This window comes from Amblyraja radiata, chromosome 8 (assembly GCF_010909765.2).
Source record: "Amblyraja radiata isolate CabotCenter1 chromosome 8, sAmbRad1.1.pri, whole genome shotgun sequence".
NCBI lineage: Eukaryota > Metazoa > Chordata > Chondrichthyes > Rajiformes > Rajidae > Amblyraja > Amblyraja radiata.
In genome coordinates, this window is record NC_045963.1 from 69659557 (window position 1) to 69676913 (window position 17357).

At 40.5% G+C, this 17357-nt stretch overlaps 1 protein-coding gene across 4 annotated transcripts in view; it reads right to left on the minus strand.

Moving 5' to 3' along the window:
• Positions 1-17357, minus strand: part of ralgapa2 (Ral GTPase activating protein catalytic subunit alpha 2) — a 462100-nt gene that overhangs the window by 226878 nt on the left and 217865 nt on the right. For 3 of the 4 annotated variants that reach the window (XM_033026192.1, XM_033026193.1, XM_033026191.1), the window contains exons 17-21: positions 13564-13704; positions 11010-11159; positions 10158-10258; positions 5735-5828; positions 4175-4357 (exon numbers count right to left, since the gene is read on the minus strand). In XM_033026192.1, the coding sequence (XP_032882083.1) occupies positions 4175-4357; positions 5735-5828; positions 10158-10258; positions 11010-11159; positions 13564-13704 (669 nt within the window). The remainder of the gene's footprint in view (positions 1-4174; positions 4358-5734; positions 5829-10157; positions 10259-11009; positions 11160-13563; positions 13705-17357) is intronic. The other variant, XM_033026194.1, reaches the window with a different exon arrangement.

Genomic DNA, 17357 nt, shown 5'->3' on the forward strand with positions numbered 1-17357 from the left:
TATAAATTGTTAGGAGCAAAAGATTAAGGGGATAATGAGAGGTTAAGTAAGCAGATGGAACATTCTGTGGAAAAATGCATGTTGATCCACTTCAATAAAAACTATTATTAAATGCTAAGATATTCAACAGTGTTTTGTTGAGATGGAGAAGAAGAATGCCATATATATTAATCATAAAGGTGAATACGAAGGTGCACTGAGCAATTAGGAAGGCAACCAACAGCTTAGTTATTATTACAAGCAGTGCAGAATGGAAGAATAAAGATGCCTTACTGCAAAACAAAATTCTAACATTGTATATGGAATGTTACGCACTGGTCTATTCTTCTTAATCAAGGAAGGATATTCTTGTGATAGTGGAAGCACCAGGAAGATTTACCAGACTAATGCATAGGATGGGGTTTGTCCTATTAAGATAAATTAAGCATTCTCTTAATTTAATTTTAAGCTTAGATTGAGAGGCCTATGATAGGTCAGTCTCAAAATAAATAGTCAATCAGTCATTTGAGATGAAGATAGGAAGAAATTTATTCAGCAGAGGTTTAAGAATACTTTGAATTCCTCACTCAAAGAAACTGGAAATTTAGTTTCTGGGATGTTCAAGACCAATATAGTCATTTTTATAAAGGGAGAGAGTTGCATTGAGGCATTATTAGTACAGGTGTCAGGGGCTATGGGGGAAGGATTATTAGGACAATGGGGAAATTTAGATTCCACAGGAAAAAAAAGAATTTTTTTTTTTTTTTTAAATCAGGATTTCAAAACAAAACTTAGCTTTGGTATTCTTTAAAAAACACTACTAGTCCACTCACATCTGCCATTCTTACCCAGTCTGGCTAATATGCAACTTCAGTCCATCAACATGGTTCACAATTTGTTGCTTGCTCAATTCAAAGGAATTTGGAGATGGGTAATGTGTCCCTATTGCGAAGGATGGGCCTGGCGCAGATGCCACACAATGTGCCAGTCAGCTGGACATTGCCGCACCATCTGTCGTTCGTGGAAAGGTTCTTCCGGACCAACACCTTTGGCCACAAGTTCATCGGGCAGTGGTCAGCACGGAACGTCCTGCAGGCACTGATAGGAAATTACTTCATGGATCCTGTGGCGTGGTTCCCAGAGCAGACTGCCCAGCTTATCTGGCAAAATCCCTCATCGCCAGAACTCACCAACAAGCACCAAGACCTGGCTTGGCTAGCGATGAGGGGACCCTTCCCAGTCAGATCCTTTCTGCACCATCGGAACCTCACTACCAGCACACGCTGCTCTCGGGATGGCTGCTATGGAGAGGAGACGATTGCCCACCTCGTTGCAGAGTGTGGATTCGCAAAGAGAGTCTGGAGAGGTCTGCAAGGGTCCCTGTCACGGTTTATTCTGAACAGCTCCGTCACTGAGGACTGTGATTTACGGACTGTTCCCAGGGACGCATTCAGAGACTGACATCGAGTGCTGCTGGAAGGTCATCAACTCGGTGAAAGACGCTCTTTGGTCTGCCCAAGCGTTGTTGACCACGCAGCGGAGCGAGATGTCCGTCGGGGAATGTTGCCAACTGGCCCGCTGCAGACTGCAGGAGTACGTGCTGAGGGACGCACTGAAGCTCGGTACAGCCAACGCCAAGGCTCGATGGGGGAGAACCACAGTCTAGGTTCCTTCCGCTGCTGCACATGGGGAGGCAGGGTGTGGCAGAGAAACCCCTCAAAATAAGGGAAGGGATTCCACGATAGTGGGCCACATGAGTGGCAAGGGTGTGGGGTAAAATTGTGATTTGGGGTAACTGTATTTAATGTATGTATAGCCTCCGAGAATGTCGGATGGAGTTTTGTATGGATCATGTACTGTATATATTTATTTCTCGAATAAAGTATATTTTGAAATAAAAATAAATAAATATTAACACAGATTATATACTGTAATTGAGACCTGATCCAACTATCCTTCAAAGAAATACAGCCAGGAGAAAGAAAGGAAACTGAATGGAATATAATTTCTGAAAATATTCACAACAAAAGTAAAATTTCATAGATCTTAGAAATGATTATTCAGGCCATTTCTGTTCGGTTGCAATAAGAACATAAACAAGTGCAGGATATTGCTCTATAATATTTAATATTTCTCTTCAAGTGATTCTCTTTTATCCTAACATAATTTTCTTCACTATATTCCATGCCCATATGCCATTCTGTGTCAGAACATACTTCTTAGAAATGTGCAACTATTCTTACAATGAGCATTATTGATTCACTATTCACAATTTTAATATTTAGCATGTCAAATACTTTAACATTTCTGATCTCTTCCATTAGGAATTAAATTTTCTCAGCTGCACTTAATTTTCAATTCCAAAACGGTTTCCACACCTATCCTTTTAACATTGTATTAAATATTTGTTTTCTATGGATCTTATATTATTCCTGATAAAAGGGCTCACAAAATGATAAACAACTGTGTGGTTTAATACAACTTAAATGATGCACCATAACTCTAATGGTTATTAAAAAAAAAGCATGTGTTCAATCCTTCAAGAGAAAATTGCAAATTGCAATTAAATAAACTAATACAGAAGTTGCTCCACCCCCAAATGAACAACCCCTCAGTCTCTCCACCTCTGCTGTACAAGATGCACTGAGCAAGGTGAATGAACACAAAGCTGCCGGCCCCGATGGCATCCCCGGGCGGGTGCTCAGGGCATGTGCTGGACAACTATCCCTGGTCTTCACTGACATTTTCAATCTGTCACTGGCCCAGGGTGTTGTCCCCACTTGCCTCAGGACATCAACCATCGTGCCAGTGCCCAAACAATCAGCTACAGGGAGTCTCAACGATTTCCGCCCAGTGGCACTCAACCCTGTCATTGCAAAGTGCTTTGAGCGGCTGATCTTGGCTCACCTCAAAGCCAGCCTCCCCCCCACACTGGACCCCCATCAGTTTGCCTACCGGACCAACAGGTCTACAGAGGACGCCATATCAGCGGCACTACACTCTGCCCTGACCCACCTGGACAGCAATAACACCTACATCAGGATGCTGTTCATTGATTTCAGCTCCGCCTTTAACACTGTCATCCCCGCCAGCTTGATCACCAAACTCAGCGGACTTGGCATCTCCACCTCCCTCTGCAATTGGACACTGGATTTCCTCACCAACAGACCACAGTCTGTTAGGGTCAACAACCTCACCTCCTCCACTATAACACTGAATACCGGCGTGCCACAGGGCTGTGTGCTCAGCCCTCTCCTCTACTCCCTCTTCACCCATGACTGCATCCCTAAGAATGGCTCCAACGCCATCATTAAATTTGCCGACGACACCACGGAGGTAGGACTGAGCAGTGACAACGACGAGTCAGCCTACAGGGATGAGGTCCAGCACCTGACAACCTGGTGTGCCAACAATAACCTCGTCCTCAACTCCAAGAAGACAAAGGAAATTATTGTCGACTTCAGGAAGATCAGAGGGGGCAGACATACCCCCATCCATATAAACGGGACTGAGGTGGAGCGCGTCTCCAACTACAAATTCCTCAGGGTACACATCTCGGAGGATCTGTCCTGGTCCCTCAACACCTCCAAGCTGATCAAAAAGGCGCAGCAGCGCCTTTACTTCCTGAGGAGGCTCAAGAAAGCTCACCTGTCCCCCCAGATCCTGACCAACTTTTACCGCTGTACCATCGAAAGCATCCTGACCACCTGCTTCACGGTATGGTACAGCAGTTGCACCGTAGCGGACAGGAAGGCACTACAATGGGTGGTGAAAACCGCTCAGTACATCATCGGTGCCCCGCTCCCTGCCATGGATGCCCTCCACCGAAAACGGTGTCTGAGACGGGCCGGGAAGATCATCAAAGACCCCTCCCACCCCAACCATGGACTGTTTGCCCTCCTCCCATCAGGGAGGCGGTACAGGAGCATCAGGTCTCGTACTAGTAGGATGAGGAACAGCTTCTACAACAACACTATCACATTGCTGAACTCGGAGTCCCGCCGATAGATTTCTCCAGTCTCTCCGTCCACATTGTTTGCTTATTCTGTATTTTTATTTCTATATTGCACTATTACTACGGACTGACGCTAAACTGCATTTCGTTGTACCCATACTTGTATTTGTGCAATGACATTAAAGTTGAATTGAATTGAATTGAATTAAAACATTAATTTTGCCCTTTTATAACTCTTACCTGCAAGAATGGTAGCTTTGGAATAATTCATCTTCTGCCAACTGTAAGTTGTATCTGCATCAATAGCAACATCTGCCACACTGATATCTGATCCTTCATCAAATGTCTTCCACTGAGTTAAGGAAATCTCCGTTTCATTGAAATTATTAAAACCATTGGATGTTTCACTATTAATACTCTCACCTAAGTGTTAAGAAAAAATAGTTATTTTCACATGCAGAGAACATTGCTCCTTCAGAATCATGAAACCTAAGTTATGTTTTTAAACTTTTATATCTTAAAAAAAATCAATAAATCTAAAATTATCTCATGTAGGAATTCAATGGGCAATTAAAGGGCCTGTCCCACTATACGAGTTTACCCAAGAGCTCTCCCGAGTTTAAATAAAAAATCAAACTTGTGGTAAGTACGTAGAATGTACGTAGCGGGTACGTTGGAGCTCTGGACGTCTCTTAGCAGCTCGTAACGCTAACGGCAGGTACTCGGGAAATGCGGTAAGCTCATGAAGTTTTTTCAACATGTTGAAAAATGTCCATGAGAGCCCGAGTACCTACGAGCGGCTATTACCGTAATTCTCCGAGTTCGAATCAGAGGAAACTCGGGAGAACTCTTGAATTACCTCGTAGAGTGGAGCAAGCCCTTCAGTAAGCGAGGAACTCGGGCATAACGAGTACACAAATAAACAATATCAAAGGAGTGAACACAAAATGTGAGAAATATTCAACAGCTTGGGCACCATCTGAAGACAAAGAAACAAGAGTGAATTGATAACAGATCATTGACTTGAAATGTTCACTCTGATTCGTTTGTCCCTGGTGCTGCCTGACTTTAAGTACTTCCAGCAGTATGATTGAGACTTTAGAGATACAGTGTGGAAACATGCCCTTTGTCCCACCAAGTCTGCACCGACCAGCGATCACCCGGTACACTAAGACTATCTTGCACACCCGGGTGGATAGCCTTATTGGATTCACAAAATCCAATTAACCTACAAACTTGTACATCTTTGGAGTGTGTGAGGAAACCGAAGTGCTGGGAGAAAATCCATGCGGTCACGGGAACAACGTATAAACTCCACACAGGCAACACCCGTATTCAGAATCAAGCCCGGGTCTGTGCAGCTGTAAGGCAGCAACTCTACCGCTGCGCCGCTGTACCACCCAATGATATTTCACATTTTGAGCATCAAATTTGTGTAATTGTCTAGTCAAGTACTCCGTGTGGGGGGGTGGGGGGAAAGCAAAGATAACCCTATCTTAATAGCTTAGAATCAAATTGTACGAGTGATCTGAGTGACCTGATAATACAGGTCCACCTGTATAAGAAAAAACATCAGTTTCTTCTCCAAACCCCTGTACTTTATTTTAAAGTTGTTTCAGTTATTATAAAATGAAGAAAGGGCATTCAAATTTCAGTATAATCGATATGATGTTTAAAAGAACAGATTTTCTGCTGTTAGGTGTTGTCACAGTTGAAGATACTCCTGAGCCCTGGCTAATTAAAATATTCCAAAGCACAATGCAAGCCCAATTAACCAAAATATTAATGAGTTCAACTCACTTTTTGCTCTCAATTTGAATCTTTCTTGAGATGTCTGAAGTTCATCTGGATTACTTTCGACATCACCTGGGCTGCTGCTTCTACATATTGTGATCTGCAAGGGAAAAAAAGTGCATTTTAGTACTATTTTTAGATACGGTGAATGAGTCTTGGCATTTATTTCTCCCCGATGTTTATGCGCTGTAGCTTTTGACGTCATAAAAAGACATACACATATAATCATGCATGTCTTTGGGAATGTCAATCTTCAATAAGTCCAGATGGGCTGATAGTTATTCAAAGATTGCAATTTAAAAAAAAAGATAAACTAGATGTAAATAACATAAGGTACACAAAATTGCTGGAGGAACTCAGCGGGTGCAGCAGCATCTATGGAGCGAAGGAAATAGGCGACGTTTCGGGCCGAAACCCTTCCCGAAACGTCGCCTATTTCCTTCGCTCCATAGATGCTGCTGCACCCGCTGAGTTCCTCCAGCAATTTTGTGTACCTTCGATATTCCAGCATCTGCAGTTCCCTTTTGAACACTTTGTAAATAACATAAGTTTGTTTCTCAAAAAAGATACAATGGAGATTATTTTAACTTTTTTTCTGGAAAGGTCCCCCTTTAAGAGAGGGGTACCTGTTACAAAATATGCTTGCAGATTTCCCTGAACAGATGCATTGGTACATTTCCCATTCTAAATAACAGAGGTTGTTGATATTCTTCATGAAAGTTGGAGGATACACTAATAATGGGAGAGTTAAACCATGTAATGCACATGTTATATAACAAATTCATACAAGATCGTTTTTACAGCAATAATTTTGCAAAATAAGTATAGCCGTTGATTTGAGCAAAGCTTTCTGGCACTGAATGTCAGCAGCGGTCCTTTCTTGATCTTTCTGAGACCACAAACTGTTCCCGTAACAATGATCTGACTTTGATTTCAACTATTTGTGGAAAGATTGAGGTTATTTAGGCAATTAATTCAGCAAATGAGACATTATTGCAAGAGAATTTAAATGCAGGAATAGTGAGGTCTTCCTCCAATTCAATACAGGAATCTGGTGAGACCACATTTGAAACGCAGCACATAGGTTTGAGCTCCTGATTTAAGGAAGAATAAACTTTTAATAGAGGGAGTATACCAAAGATTCATGAAATTAATTCCAGGGTCAGCACGTTTGTCACCAGAGCATCGTCTAAGCATAGGCCATTACTTGTAAGTTCAGAAGAACGTGAGGTAATTTAATTGAAACATACACATTCCTTATAACGAGCTGACTTTTTTTCCTCAGACTAGGCTATCTGTAATCATGGACACAATCTCAATGTCCTTTTGTATGTGCTCAGGCATTCAGCATAAAAATAAATTTCTTAACACAGACTTCACTTCCCAAGAGAACTGAGCAAATGTTGTCACTTCGTATATTCAAGTACTACAGAGTTTTAGCTATTAAGGAAATTAAAGAGACACAAGAAACTGCACATGTTGGAATCTTCAGCAAAAAAACAAAGCATTGGAGAAACTTAGCGGGTTAGCCACATTTGTGTAGGGAATGGAGAGATGATGTTTTTGCTTGGGACCATTCTTCAGACTGAATGGAGCAGAGAGAGGAAAGCCAGGCAGGAGAGGTGGGGATGGGGCAATGCCAGGCTGAATAGCCCGGTGATAGCTGGATACAGCTCAGAAGGGAGGGGGTGATTGGCACACGGATGGAGTAAGTAAGGCTAGACACGAAAAGACGACAAAAAAGTGTGCCTGCTGAGAAAAGAGGTGAAATGTAAAACTGGAGGGATGGATAAGAGTTGAAGGAAGGAAGGAAGCAAGTGCATTTTTTTGTTGCATAATCAAGAGCATTCAATAATATGAAGAGGGAATTAGACAATAGACAATAGGTGCAGGAGTAGGCCATTCGGCCCTTCGAGCCAGCACCGCCATTCAATGTCATTATGGCTGATCATTCACAATCAGTACCCCGTTCCTGCCTTATCCCCATATCCCCAGACTCCGCTATCTTTAAGAGCCCTATCTAGCTCTCTCTTGAAAGTATCCAGAGAACTGGCCTCCACCGCCCTCTGAGGCAGAGAATTCCGCAGACTCACAAAAAGTGATTTCTCATCTCCATTCTAAATGGCCTACCCCTTATTCTTAAACTGTGGTCTCTGGTTCTGGAGTCCCCCAACATCGGGAACATGTTTCCTACCTCTAGTGTGTTCAAACCCTTAATAATCTTATATGTTTCAATAAGATATCCTCTCATCCTTCTAATTTCCAGAGTATACAAGGTCAGTCGCTCCATTCTCTTAGCATATGACAGTCCCGCCATCCCTGGAATTAACCTTGTGAACCTACGCTGCACTCTCCAAATAGCAAGAATGTCCTTCCTCAAATTTGGAGACCAAAACTGCACACAAAACTTCAGGTGTGGTCTCGCTAGGGCCCTGTATAACAGCAGAAGGACCTCTTTACTCCAATACTCAATTCCTCTTGTTGTGAAGGACAACATGCCATTTACTTTATTCACTTCCTGCTGTACCTGCATGCTTACTTTTATTGACTGATGAACAAGGACCCCAGATCCCATTGTACTTCCCCTTTTCCCAACTTGACACCATTTAGATATAATCTGCCTTCCTGTTTTTACAACCAAAGTGGATTACATCACATTTACCCACATTAAACTGCATCTGCCATGCATCTGCCCACTCCCCCAACTTGTCCAAGTCACCCTGCATTCTCATAGCATCCTCCTCACAGTTTACACCGCCACCCAGCTTTGTGTCATCTGCAAATTTGCTAATGTTACTAGTAATCCCTTCATCTAAATCATTAATATATATTGTAAATAGCTGCGGTCCCAGCACCGAGCCTTGCGGTACACCACTAGTCACTGCCTGCCTGTGGTCCTAAATTCACCTACTCTGGGTAAGAGACACGGTCCATCTACCCAATCTATTCCTCTCATAATCTTATACACCTCTATAAGACCACCCCTCATCCTCCTGCGCTCCAAGGAATAAAGTCCCAACCTACTCAACCTCTCCCGATAGCTCAGACCCTACAGTCCTGCAACATCCTCGTAAATCTTCTCTGTACCCTTTCCAGCTGGACAACATGTTTTCTATAACATGGTGCCCAGAACTGCACACAATACTCTGAATGCGGCCTCACCAACGTCTTACACAACTGCAGCACGATCTCCCATTCTATACTCAATACTCTGACTGATGAAGGCCAATGCGCCTAAAGCCTTTTTGACCACCCGATCTATCTGCAATTCCACCTTCAAGGAACCTGCACCTGCACTCCTAGATCCCTCTGCTCTACAACATTACCCAGAGCCATACCATTCACTGTGTAGGTCCTGCCCATGTTAGACTTCCAAAAATGCAACACCTTACATTTCTCTGCATTAAATGTCGGAGAAGGACCCATTTATTCAAATTCCATTTTCTGCACAACAACCAATTTTCTATCCATGCGAACACACTACCTGCAAAACCTTTCTTACCATAAATTGATGAACCTCTTAGGTGGTACCTTGTAAAACTCCTTTTGGGAATCTAACTATACTATATCTGCTGTTTCCCCTCTATGAACTCTCACTTTCACATGGTCAAAGAAATTGAGCAAATTTATCAAACACAATTTACTTTTCAATTCCAATTTGATCAAACAATCCCTTAAATATTAAAATGACTTGTAATTGTAATCAACAACATTTATAGTGCATGGTGGCGCAGCGGTAGAGTTGCTGCCTTGCAGCTCCAGAGACCCGGGTTAGATTCTGACTATGGGCGCTCTGCACGGAGTTTGTACGTTCTCCCCGTGACCTGCATGGGTTTTCTCCGAGATCTTTGGGGTTTCCCCCCACACTCCAAAGACGTTATTAGGTTTAAGAAGGAACTGCAGATGCTGGAAAATCGAAGGTACACAAAAAAAAACTGGAGAAACTCAGCGGGTGCAGCAGTATCTATGGAGCGAAGGAAATAGGCAACGTTTCGGGCCGAAGGGTTTTGGGCCGAAGGAAGAAGGGTTTCAGCCCAAAACGTTGCCTATTACCTTCGCTCCATAGGTGCTGCTGCACCCGCTGAGTTTCTCCAGCTTTTTTGTGTACCTACGTTATTAGGTTAATTGGCATGGTATAAATGTAAATTGTTCCTAGTGTGTGTAGGATAGTGTTAATGTGTGGGGATTGCTGGTCGATGCGGACTCGGTGGGCCGAAGGGCCTGTTTCCACTAAAACCCCAAAATTTATTTTCATATGTTTATAATAGGGCAAAAATTGAATAAAACGCACAAAAAGAACAAATTAAAATCTGCACTGATTTCTCATTGCAATTTAACTTCATTGGCAGAAATTACTTATATTTAATTCTCCCTTAGTTACAAATAAACAAAAACTTCAGAAGTTAATTTTGTATGTGCATTGCCTTACAATTGGAGCCTCATTCTCTTTCCCTCCAGACCTTCTGCGTTCAGCAACAGTAATCTTTGAATCAGAATTACTGAAGCTAGATGAGTGCTCCCCTCTTTGTTCTGCAATAAATATGAAAAGTTAGAAATTTATGGCTATTATTACTCACAATATAGCAAACGATCAAATTGGTTTTATTTATAAGGAGAATGTTTATTTGATTGAATATTTCTAATTCATATATTACATCAATTATAAAAGATCATAGCTATGAGACGGTGCCCACCTGTCTAAGGATACATACAAAAGTATAGACAGAACAGAACAATTTATTAAATACCTGTAAATAGCTGGACAGAACATATCCTCTATTGGTTAATTTCTCTTTTTTAAAGATAAAGTATGTTTTATTGGATAATCTACAATTATCTGGTTCCATTACAAATGGACATTTGAAAATAACTTGGCAAATTTCCAAGAATAACGGGAGTAGCAATCACAGGGCATGTTTGCAACTTGTTGGTTACCCATTGAAGGTCTGGCAGCAATGGAAATCATCAGGTTCAAGATTTTGTATTGGAGACACACCACTTAACAGGCTGACATTGTCTTGTACATTCCTACAGCTCGAGTTTAATAGTCAGGATACTGATGTGATTATTTTTCTTCCTTGCAAAAAAAACATTCTAGGTCTTGGGTAATTCCAATCAATTAATCAAAATAGCCTTTGAATTTTGGAATTTTGTATAATTTTTTTAATCGTTTAATCTTCATTCACAATGTCATTTTAGGTCCCATTCAAATGTTAGTGAATGCCCTCAAAATAGAAAAAAGGTAAAAAATGTTTAAAAGATAATTTTTGTTTCATATTACCTTGCATCTGATCAGCATATAGCTGTTCAGCAATGTCAGACGTACTGCTGCTATGGGTGAGTTGTTGTTGTTGTTCTTGTTCTACTGTTGTGCCAGTAATCATTTCGTCTGCATCTGATAAATAGTCTGTTTGCGGGGGCTCTTCATCTTCTATATGCACACAACAGGAGTGGTAATGAGAGAGAGAATCCAACTTAAGGAGTATACTTCCCTAAAAGGTGTTCTTTGTGAAAATAAACATTTGAAATGTACACATAAAACACCAGTTACCAAACCAACACATCCTCCCAACCCACTTTAATGTAGATATGAGACTATGTGCTCAGATTCAGTAAGCAACTCGATTATAGCCAATCCCTCTGTACCGATGAACCAAATCTAATTCTAATGGCATCACGACTGTTGGTCTTTTATAGACACTAGGTGCTGGAGCGGGTCAGGCAGCCTCTCAGGAGAAAGGGGATATGTAACGTTTCAGGTTGGAGCCCTTCTTCAGACCCAATCTGAAGTTCCGAAATTTAGTCCCGACCCCATCATCATCTATTCCATTTTCTCCAGAGATACCACCTGACCCGCTGATTTATTCCAGCACTTTGCATCTATCTTTGGTATAAAGCAGCATCTTCCCTTCCTTCTTACACTGCTCATCTTTTATATTACACTTCATCCTGGTCTCATAGGACTTGTGCAAAGCAATTGTGATACAAATTTTCTCTGTCCACTGAATTATAGTATTATATGCACAACCCCCACAGTAAACATCCTCAAGTATTGTGAAAGTATTTCATAAAAGACACAAGCCGTTGAGACAAATAGAATTTATGATGCCCAATAAAAATGCCAACCATTATAAGAAAAATAAAAAAAAGGCACTTTCAGAAATGAATGGAATTACAAATTCTATTTGTATTGCTGCATTCTATGAAATTAAAACTAAATACTTCGAGAGAGACACAGGTTTGAACGGATATTATTATTCTATTGCAAAAGCAAAATAATTAAAAGCAGTCCAAATTAATGTACACATTACAGACCACAGGATGGTAGATTTGTTTACCAAACAATTATTTGTTAATTATCGTCAAGCATTTAAAGAATATTATCAGTGTGGCAGATTTTACAGTCATAGGCAAAGCTTCTCAGGTCAGGCTTCCAAAGATCTGGAAAGGGCACCACGGTGGCGCAGCGATAGAGTTGCTGCCTTACAGCGCTTGCAGCGCCAGAAACCCAGGTTCGATCCCGACTACGGGCGCTGTCTGCACGGAGTTTGTAGGTTCTCCCTGTGACCGCGTGGGTTTTCGCCGAGATTTTCGGTTTCCTCCCACACTCCAAAGACGTACAGGTTTGTGTGCTAATTGGCTTGGGTTTGTATACTTGGTATTAGTGTAAATTGTCCCTAGTATTTGTAGGAGAGTGTTAATGTGCGGGGATCGCTGGTCGGCGCAGACTCGGTGGGCCAAAGGGCCTGTTTCCACTCTGTATCTCAAAACGAAACTACATTGTTCAGGCCCAATCAGATCAATGTTAAACAATTCGGGTCAGCAAGATAGCCCCACGACATCCTGACCTGATGTAGGGAGCCTGCAGGCCATAATTCAGGGTGATGGACTCGAATCAGATCCATTTGAATTAAAATGTTATTTATGTAACAATGAATTAGCTTATACCTCGTAAATAATAATGCTGTACTTAGATCCATTTTGACCTGCTGATAATGATTTTAGACCAGGTAGACAAAAAGTCTACTGGAGAAGCTCAGTGGGTGAGGCAGCATCCATGGAGCGAAGGAAATAGGCGACGTTTCGGGTTGAGACCCTTCTTCAGACTGAAATGTCCAGCATTTCTGTCTACCTTCGCTTTTCCAGCATCTGCAGTTCCTTCTTAAATAAATGATTTTAGAGCAAATTATTTCTAAAATCTGTGAAAAAGAATCATAAAGGAGCCATAAAATGGCTGATTTTTCAAAATCTACCTGCAGACAAAAAGGTTTCTCTTGAACCTATACTTCTCACAATTTTTTCATCTCTAGAAAGTGTTTTGGTGTTATTGAAAACATTGAACAACTATTTGATGAACAGGCAACAGCAATGAGTTCGTTGGACCTACGAACGATCAAAATAGTCAACATATATAAAAAAGTAAGATTTTAAAAAATGAAAATATTGCAAGAAAACACGCCACAGAAGTTCAAGAAAAGCAGCAACAAGTTAACCTGTGGCTTTGATATAATTAAAAAAATCATATTACTTGCACCTTATTGTAGCTGAATTGTTAAGATAATATATTTGTATGCACAAATTTAGCAGTTCTTCCAGAGAAACCCCCCATCAATGTTTTACATAGAAATTAGCAAAGTGTAACAGAAAATATTGACATTCAAGTTAAGTAAGAGTAGTTAATGATATTACTTCAAGCTGATAACTAAATTTAACCTTTATTCATTTCAATGAGTGCTCAACTTTTTCACACAATATAGCAGGTAGAAAGAAACACAAGAAACTTGAGAGGAAATAACATGAGAGGTTACGAAGAAATACAGCTTGGAGTACAGTACCTGACAGTTTCTGAGAGGAAGAGACATGAGTGATGCCAGGTAAAAGAGAGCTCACAGTATGAAGCAGCAGAGGCACACTTTTGGTGCTTGGCAAAGCATCACAAAGATGCACACAGTTGCTGATAGATTGACTTCGCTTAGCTTCCAAAGAAATAAAGCAGGCAAGATAATTAAAATACATTATTAAATATATATTTCTCAGAATGCAATAACTAAAAATACTTTGCAGTCCTTCAAATCCGATTAAAGACTCAGCTCCCACATATGATTTCTTTAAATGTTTTCTTGCATTAAGATGACATGACACAATCACATGTAAAATTTCAAAGTCAAGAATAAGGATTATTCTTATTTTTGGTTGAACTCAGAAGGAAATGGAGTTGCGAATGTTGTTATAAATTTGTAAAGTTTCAAACACTCATGGTGACATCTAAATGGATAATTATTTAAAGGAGATATTAAGGCAGCACAGCTAATAGTTATAACAAACATTTATTAAAATCTTCCTGAAAAATGGTAATCCAGCATTTAAACCAGAACCACAAATCAGTATTGAGGGGCAGAGCTCAATATTGCACATGGAATAATTACTTTTCACTATTTTCGGTCATGGTTTGCGTTAAACTATTTGTCACTAATTTTAATGTATTATTACAAAGAAAGTTCTGTGTATAGCAGATAGAAATTATTAATTACATTTCCTTTCATTTCACCTTAACATTAGAAATATAATGGTCAAACGAGAGAGAGTGAGAGTGAGATGGAAGCTTTGACTTTGCCAATGACTGTCAGGGAAATTAGCAGCCCTATGGCATTTTAGAGAAATTATGTAGAAATATTTTATAAAAAGGCATACATGCAAAATAGATTACTTAGAAATGAAAAACCATGGAAGGTCTAATAAAGAGCATGACAAAAAGTGAAGATAGACACAACATGCTGGAGTAAGTCAGCGGGACAGGCAGCATCTCTGGAGAGAAGGAATGGTTGGCGTTTCTGATTGAGACCCTTCTTCAGACTGATTTTCGTCCCGAAACGTCATCGATTCCTTCTCTCCAGAGATGCTGCCTGTCCCGCTGAGTTACTCCAGCATTTTATGTCTATCTTGGGTTTAAACCAGCATGTGCAGTTCCTTCAAATGACAAATGAAATGGCTGTTCCAAATGACACAATCTGTTAAAAATGAGTTCTAGGTAACAAGGTTACTTGCACACACCTTACAAGCAATTGTAACAACACAATAGCATCATACAACAGCTACTGCATTTCTAATAATGTCATACCATACTGAATGAGTGGGAAGAAAACATTTGGATGAACATTTACAGTTCATTATGAATTACTGGCTAAAGTCAGAGAACTGTGACAAGTCTGAATTACACTACATGAAATGTATGCAATAAAACATCTGCCATTTTAGTCAGGGATTATACTGTCGTACATTCATTCATCAGTAAAGGGTAGCTTCAATTATATGGACAAAGAAAAATTAAATCTGCCATTGGTTCTCTGCCAGATCCCAGATACAGCAAAACATATTACTCTGATGTTCACTGCATGGAAAATTCAATTAGGCAAACGGTTCATCATGAGGGAAACTGGAGGTGGCAAACATCTATTACGTCTTACATGGGCACAGATGCAGCATATTTAGGAACTGCACTCATTATTAAAGACTCGTCCATCTGGCAAGTCTGTACACCTTTTAACAACTAATTTCATCAAATCACAGTAATAGAGATATTAAGCACAAAGGGACTTATGAAAGACGACTGTAGTCGGTCATTATTTATTAAAAAGGACCCACACTTATTGACAAATTTGGCCTTAATTGAAAAAAAATTTGAAGAAATGCAAACATGATCTAGTGTGAAAGCCATGGGGCTTATGAAAAGCAAACATGCTAATCACACCAATTTGTTAACTGTCAATGGGGATAAGTTTATTTGCCAATAGCTTTGTAACTCTGTGTCAGCCAGAAACGGCACCTGAGAAGGCAAATATGCACCATCTGTTTGCCTTTCATCTTTAGGCTGCACTCTGTAAAAGGAAAGCAAAAAAAAAATGGCTGTACACTCTTTCATCAGGTCTTGCAGTTAATAATGATAGAAAATCTACTTGAATCTAGCAGGATGCACATTTCTTTGTAAGCCCTGTATAGCAAACAAAAGAGGACATCTGTGGATAATTCCTAGATAAACGAGTCATGACACCAAAGAATAATGAAAATAACTTTGTTTTGTTCCACTTTTCTGAAATTAACGCAAACTGTACTTAGGATGTGTTTTCTTTCACTCAGGTTCCTTTCAATTCATCTCACAATGTTCTGCTTCCAAAGCATCTTGAATGAAAGCCCCACTAGTCACAACTAATAACATGTGTGTCTTTCATACCCTCCCATTAGCACCCAAAGTGATGCACTATTTGGCACTAATTTGGACTGTTAGTAACTATAGCACCTGATGTGCTGAGTCTAGTTTTATTAACAAGTTAACCTTTCAACTAAGTTATCTCTATCTTATTTGAGCCACATGCACTCTCTTTAACTTGCGATAATAATCCAAGGGGGCATGCAAACAAGTTGGCTCCACTATTTTAGCAGACACAAGAGGTGTATTATTCAACAGAAGGAAAATCTAGGACAGATACAACAGCACATAATTGTAAGTAGAGAAACCACCTGTTCAGAGTCATTACATTAAGGCAATCAAGTGACAATTATAGAAATTTAACATGAGACTTAAACTTAAATTTAAGTTTAAATTAAAAAACTTATGATTTAATAGATTCTTGGTTCTTGGTTACTTGGTCCTCCAAAATATTCCAACTGGAATTTAAACTGGAGGTGGTGAAAGGAGGGATTAAGCCAGAAAGGGTTATTGGGAAGAAAGTGCTACTTTAAATTTAGTTGCATCTGGTTGGGTAACTATAGTTTGGTGGAGATTATTCCATGCTTTAATTGTGCGGGGGAAGAACGAATTGCTGTACACATCTGTCTTTGTAGCTGGGATCACAAATTGGATCGAATGCCCTCGTCTGCTCCTAATTGGTTTGGGGTTGGTGTAGGTCTTGTGATCTATGTCTAGCTGACCATTTAACATTCTGTAAAAACAGGTCAAATGGTGAGCTTCACGTCTGTCTTGGAGAGGGTTCCACCCCAGAGAATTCAGAAGTTTGGTGACACTCGCTTCTCTCTCATAGGTGTTAGTAACAAATCGAGTGGCCTGTCTTTGGACACGTTCGATGGATGAAATGTTTTTATCTGTGTATGGGTCCCAAGCTGCAACTGCGTAGTCCAAATGAGGTCTAACGAGGGTGAAATACAGCTTCTCCTTGACAGAAGCTGAACAATGATGAAAGTTGCACCTCAGGAAGTTTAGGACACCTGTTGCTTTCACTGTTGCATGAGTCTGACCATTCCAACGCAGATCATTCTGCAATTTGATGCCAAGATACTTGGTTTGTTTGGATTCTTCAAGGGTGACACCAAGTATGTTGTAGGATGTGACGCCTGGATTCCTCTTTCTGGTGACACGCATGGTTTCACATTTGGAAGGGTTGAACTGCATGCCCCATTGTTGTGACCACTCGACCATAGTATTGAGATCCTTTTGGAGAGCATCTTCATCATCAGTTGACTTAATTGGACGGTACAGCAAACAATCATCAGCGAATAGTCTGGTCGTACTTGCGACTTTTTCATGGATGTCATGTATGTAACGCAAAAATAGGTGTGGGCCAAGTACTGTGCCCTGGGGTGTACCACTCAACACTGGATGCCAATTGGAGCTCTT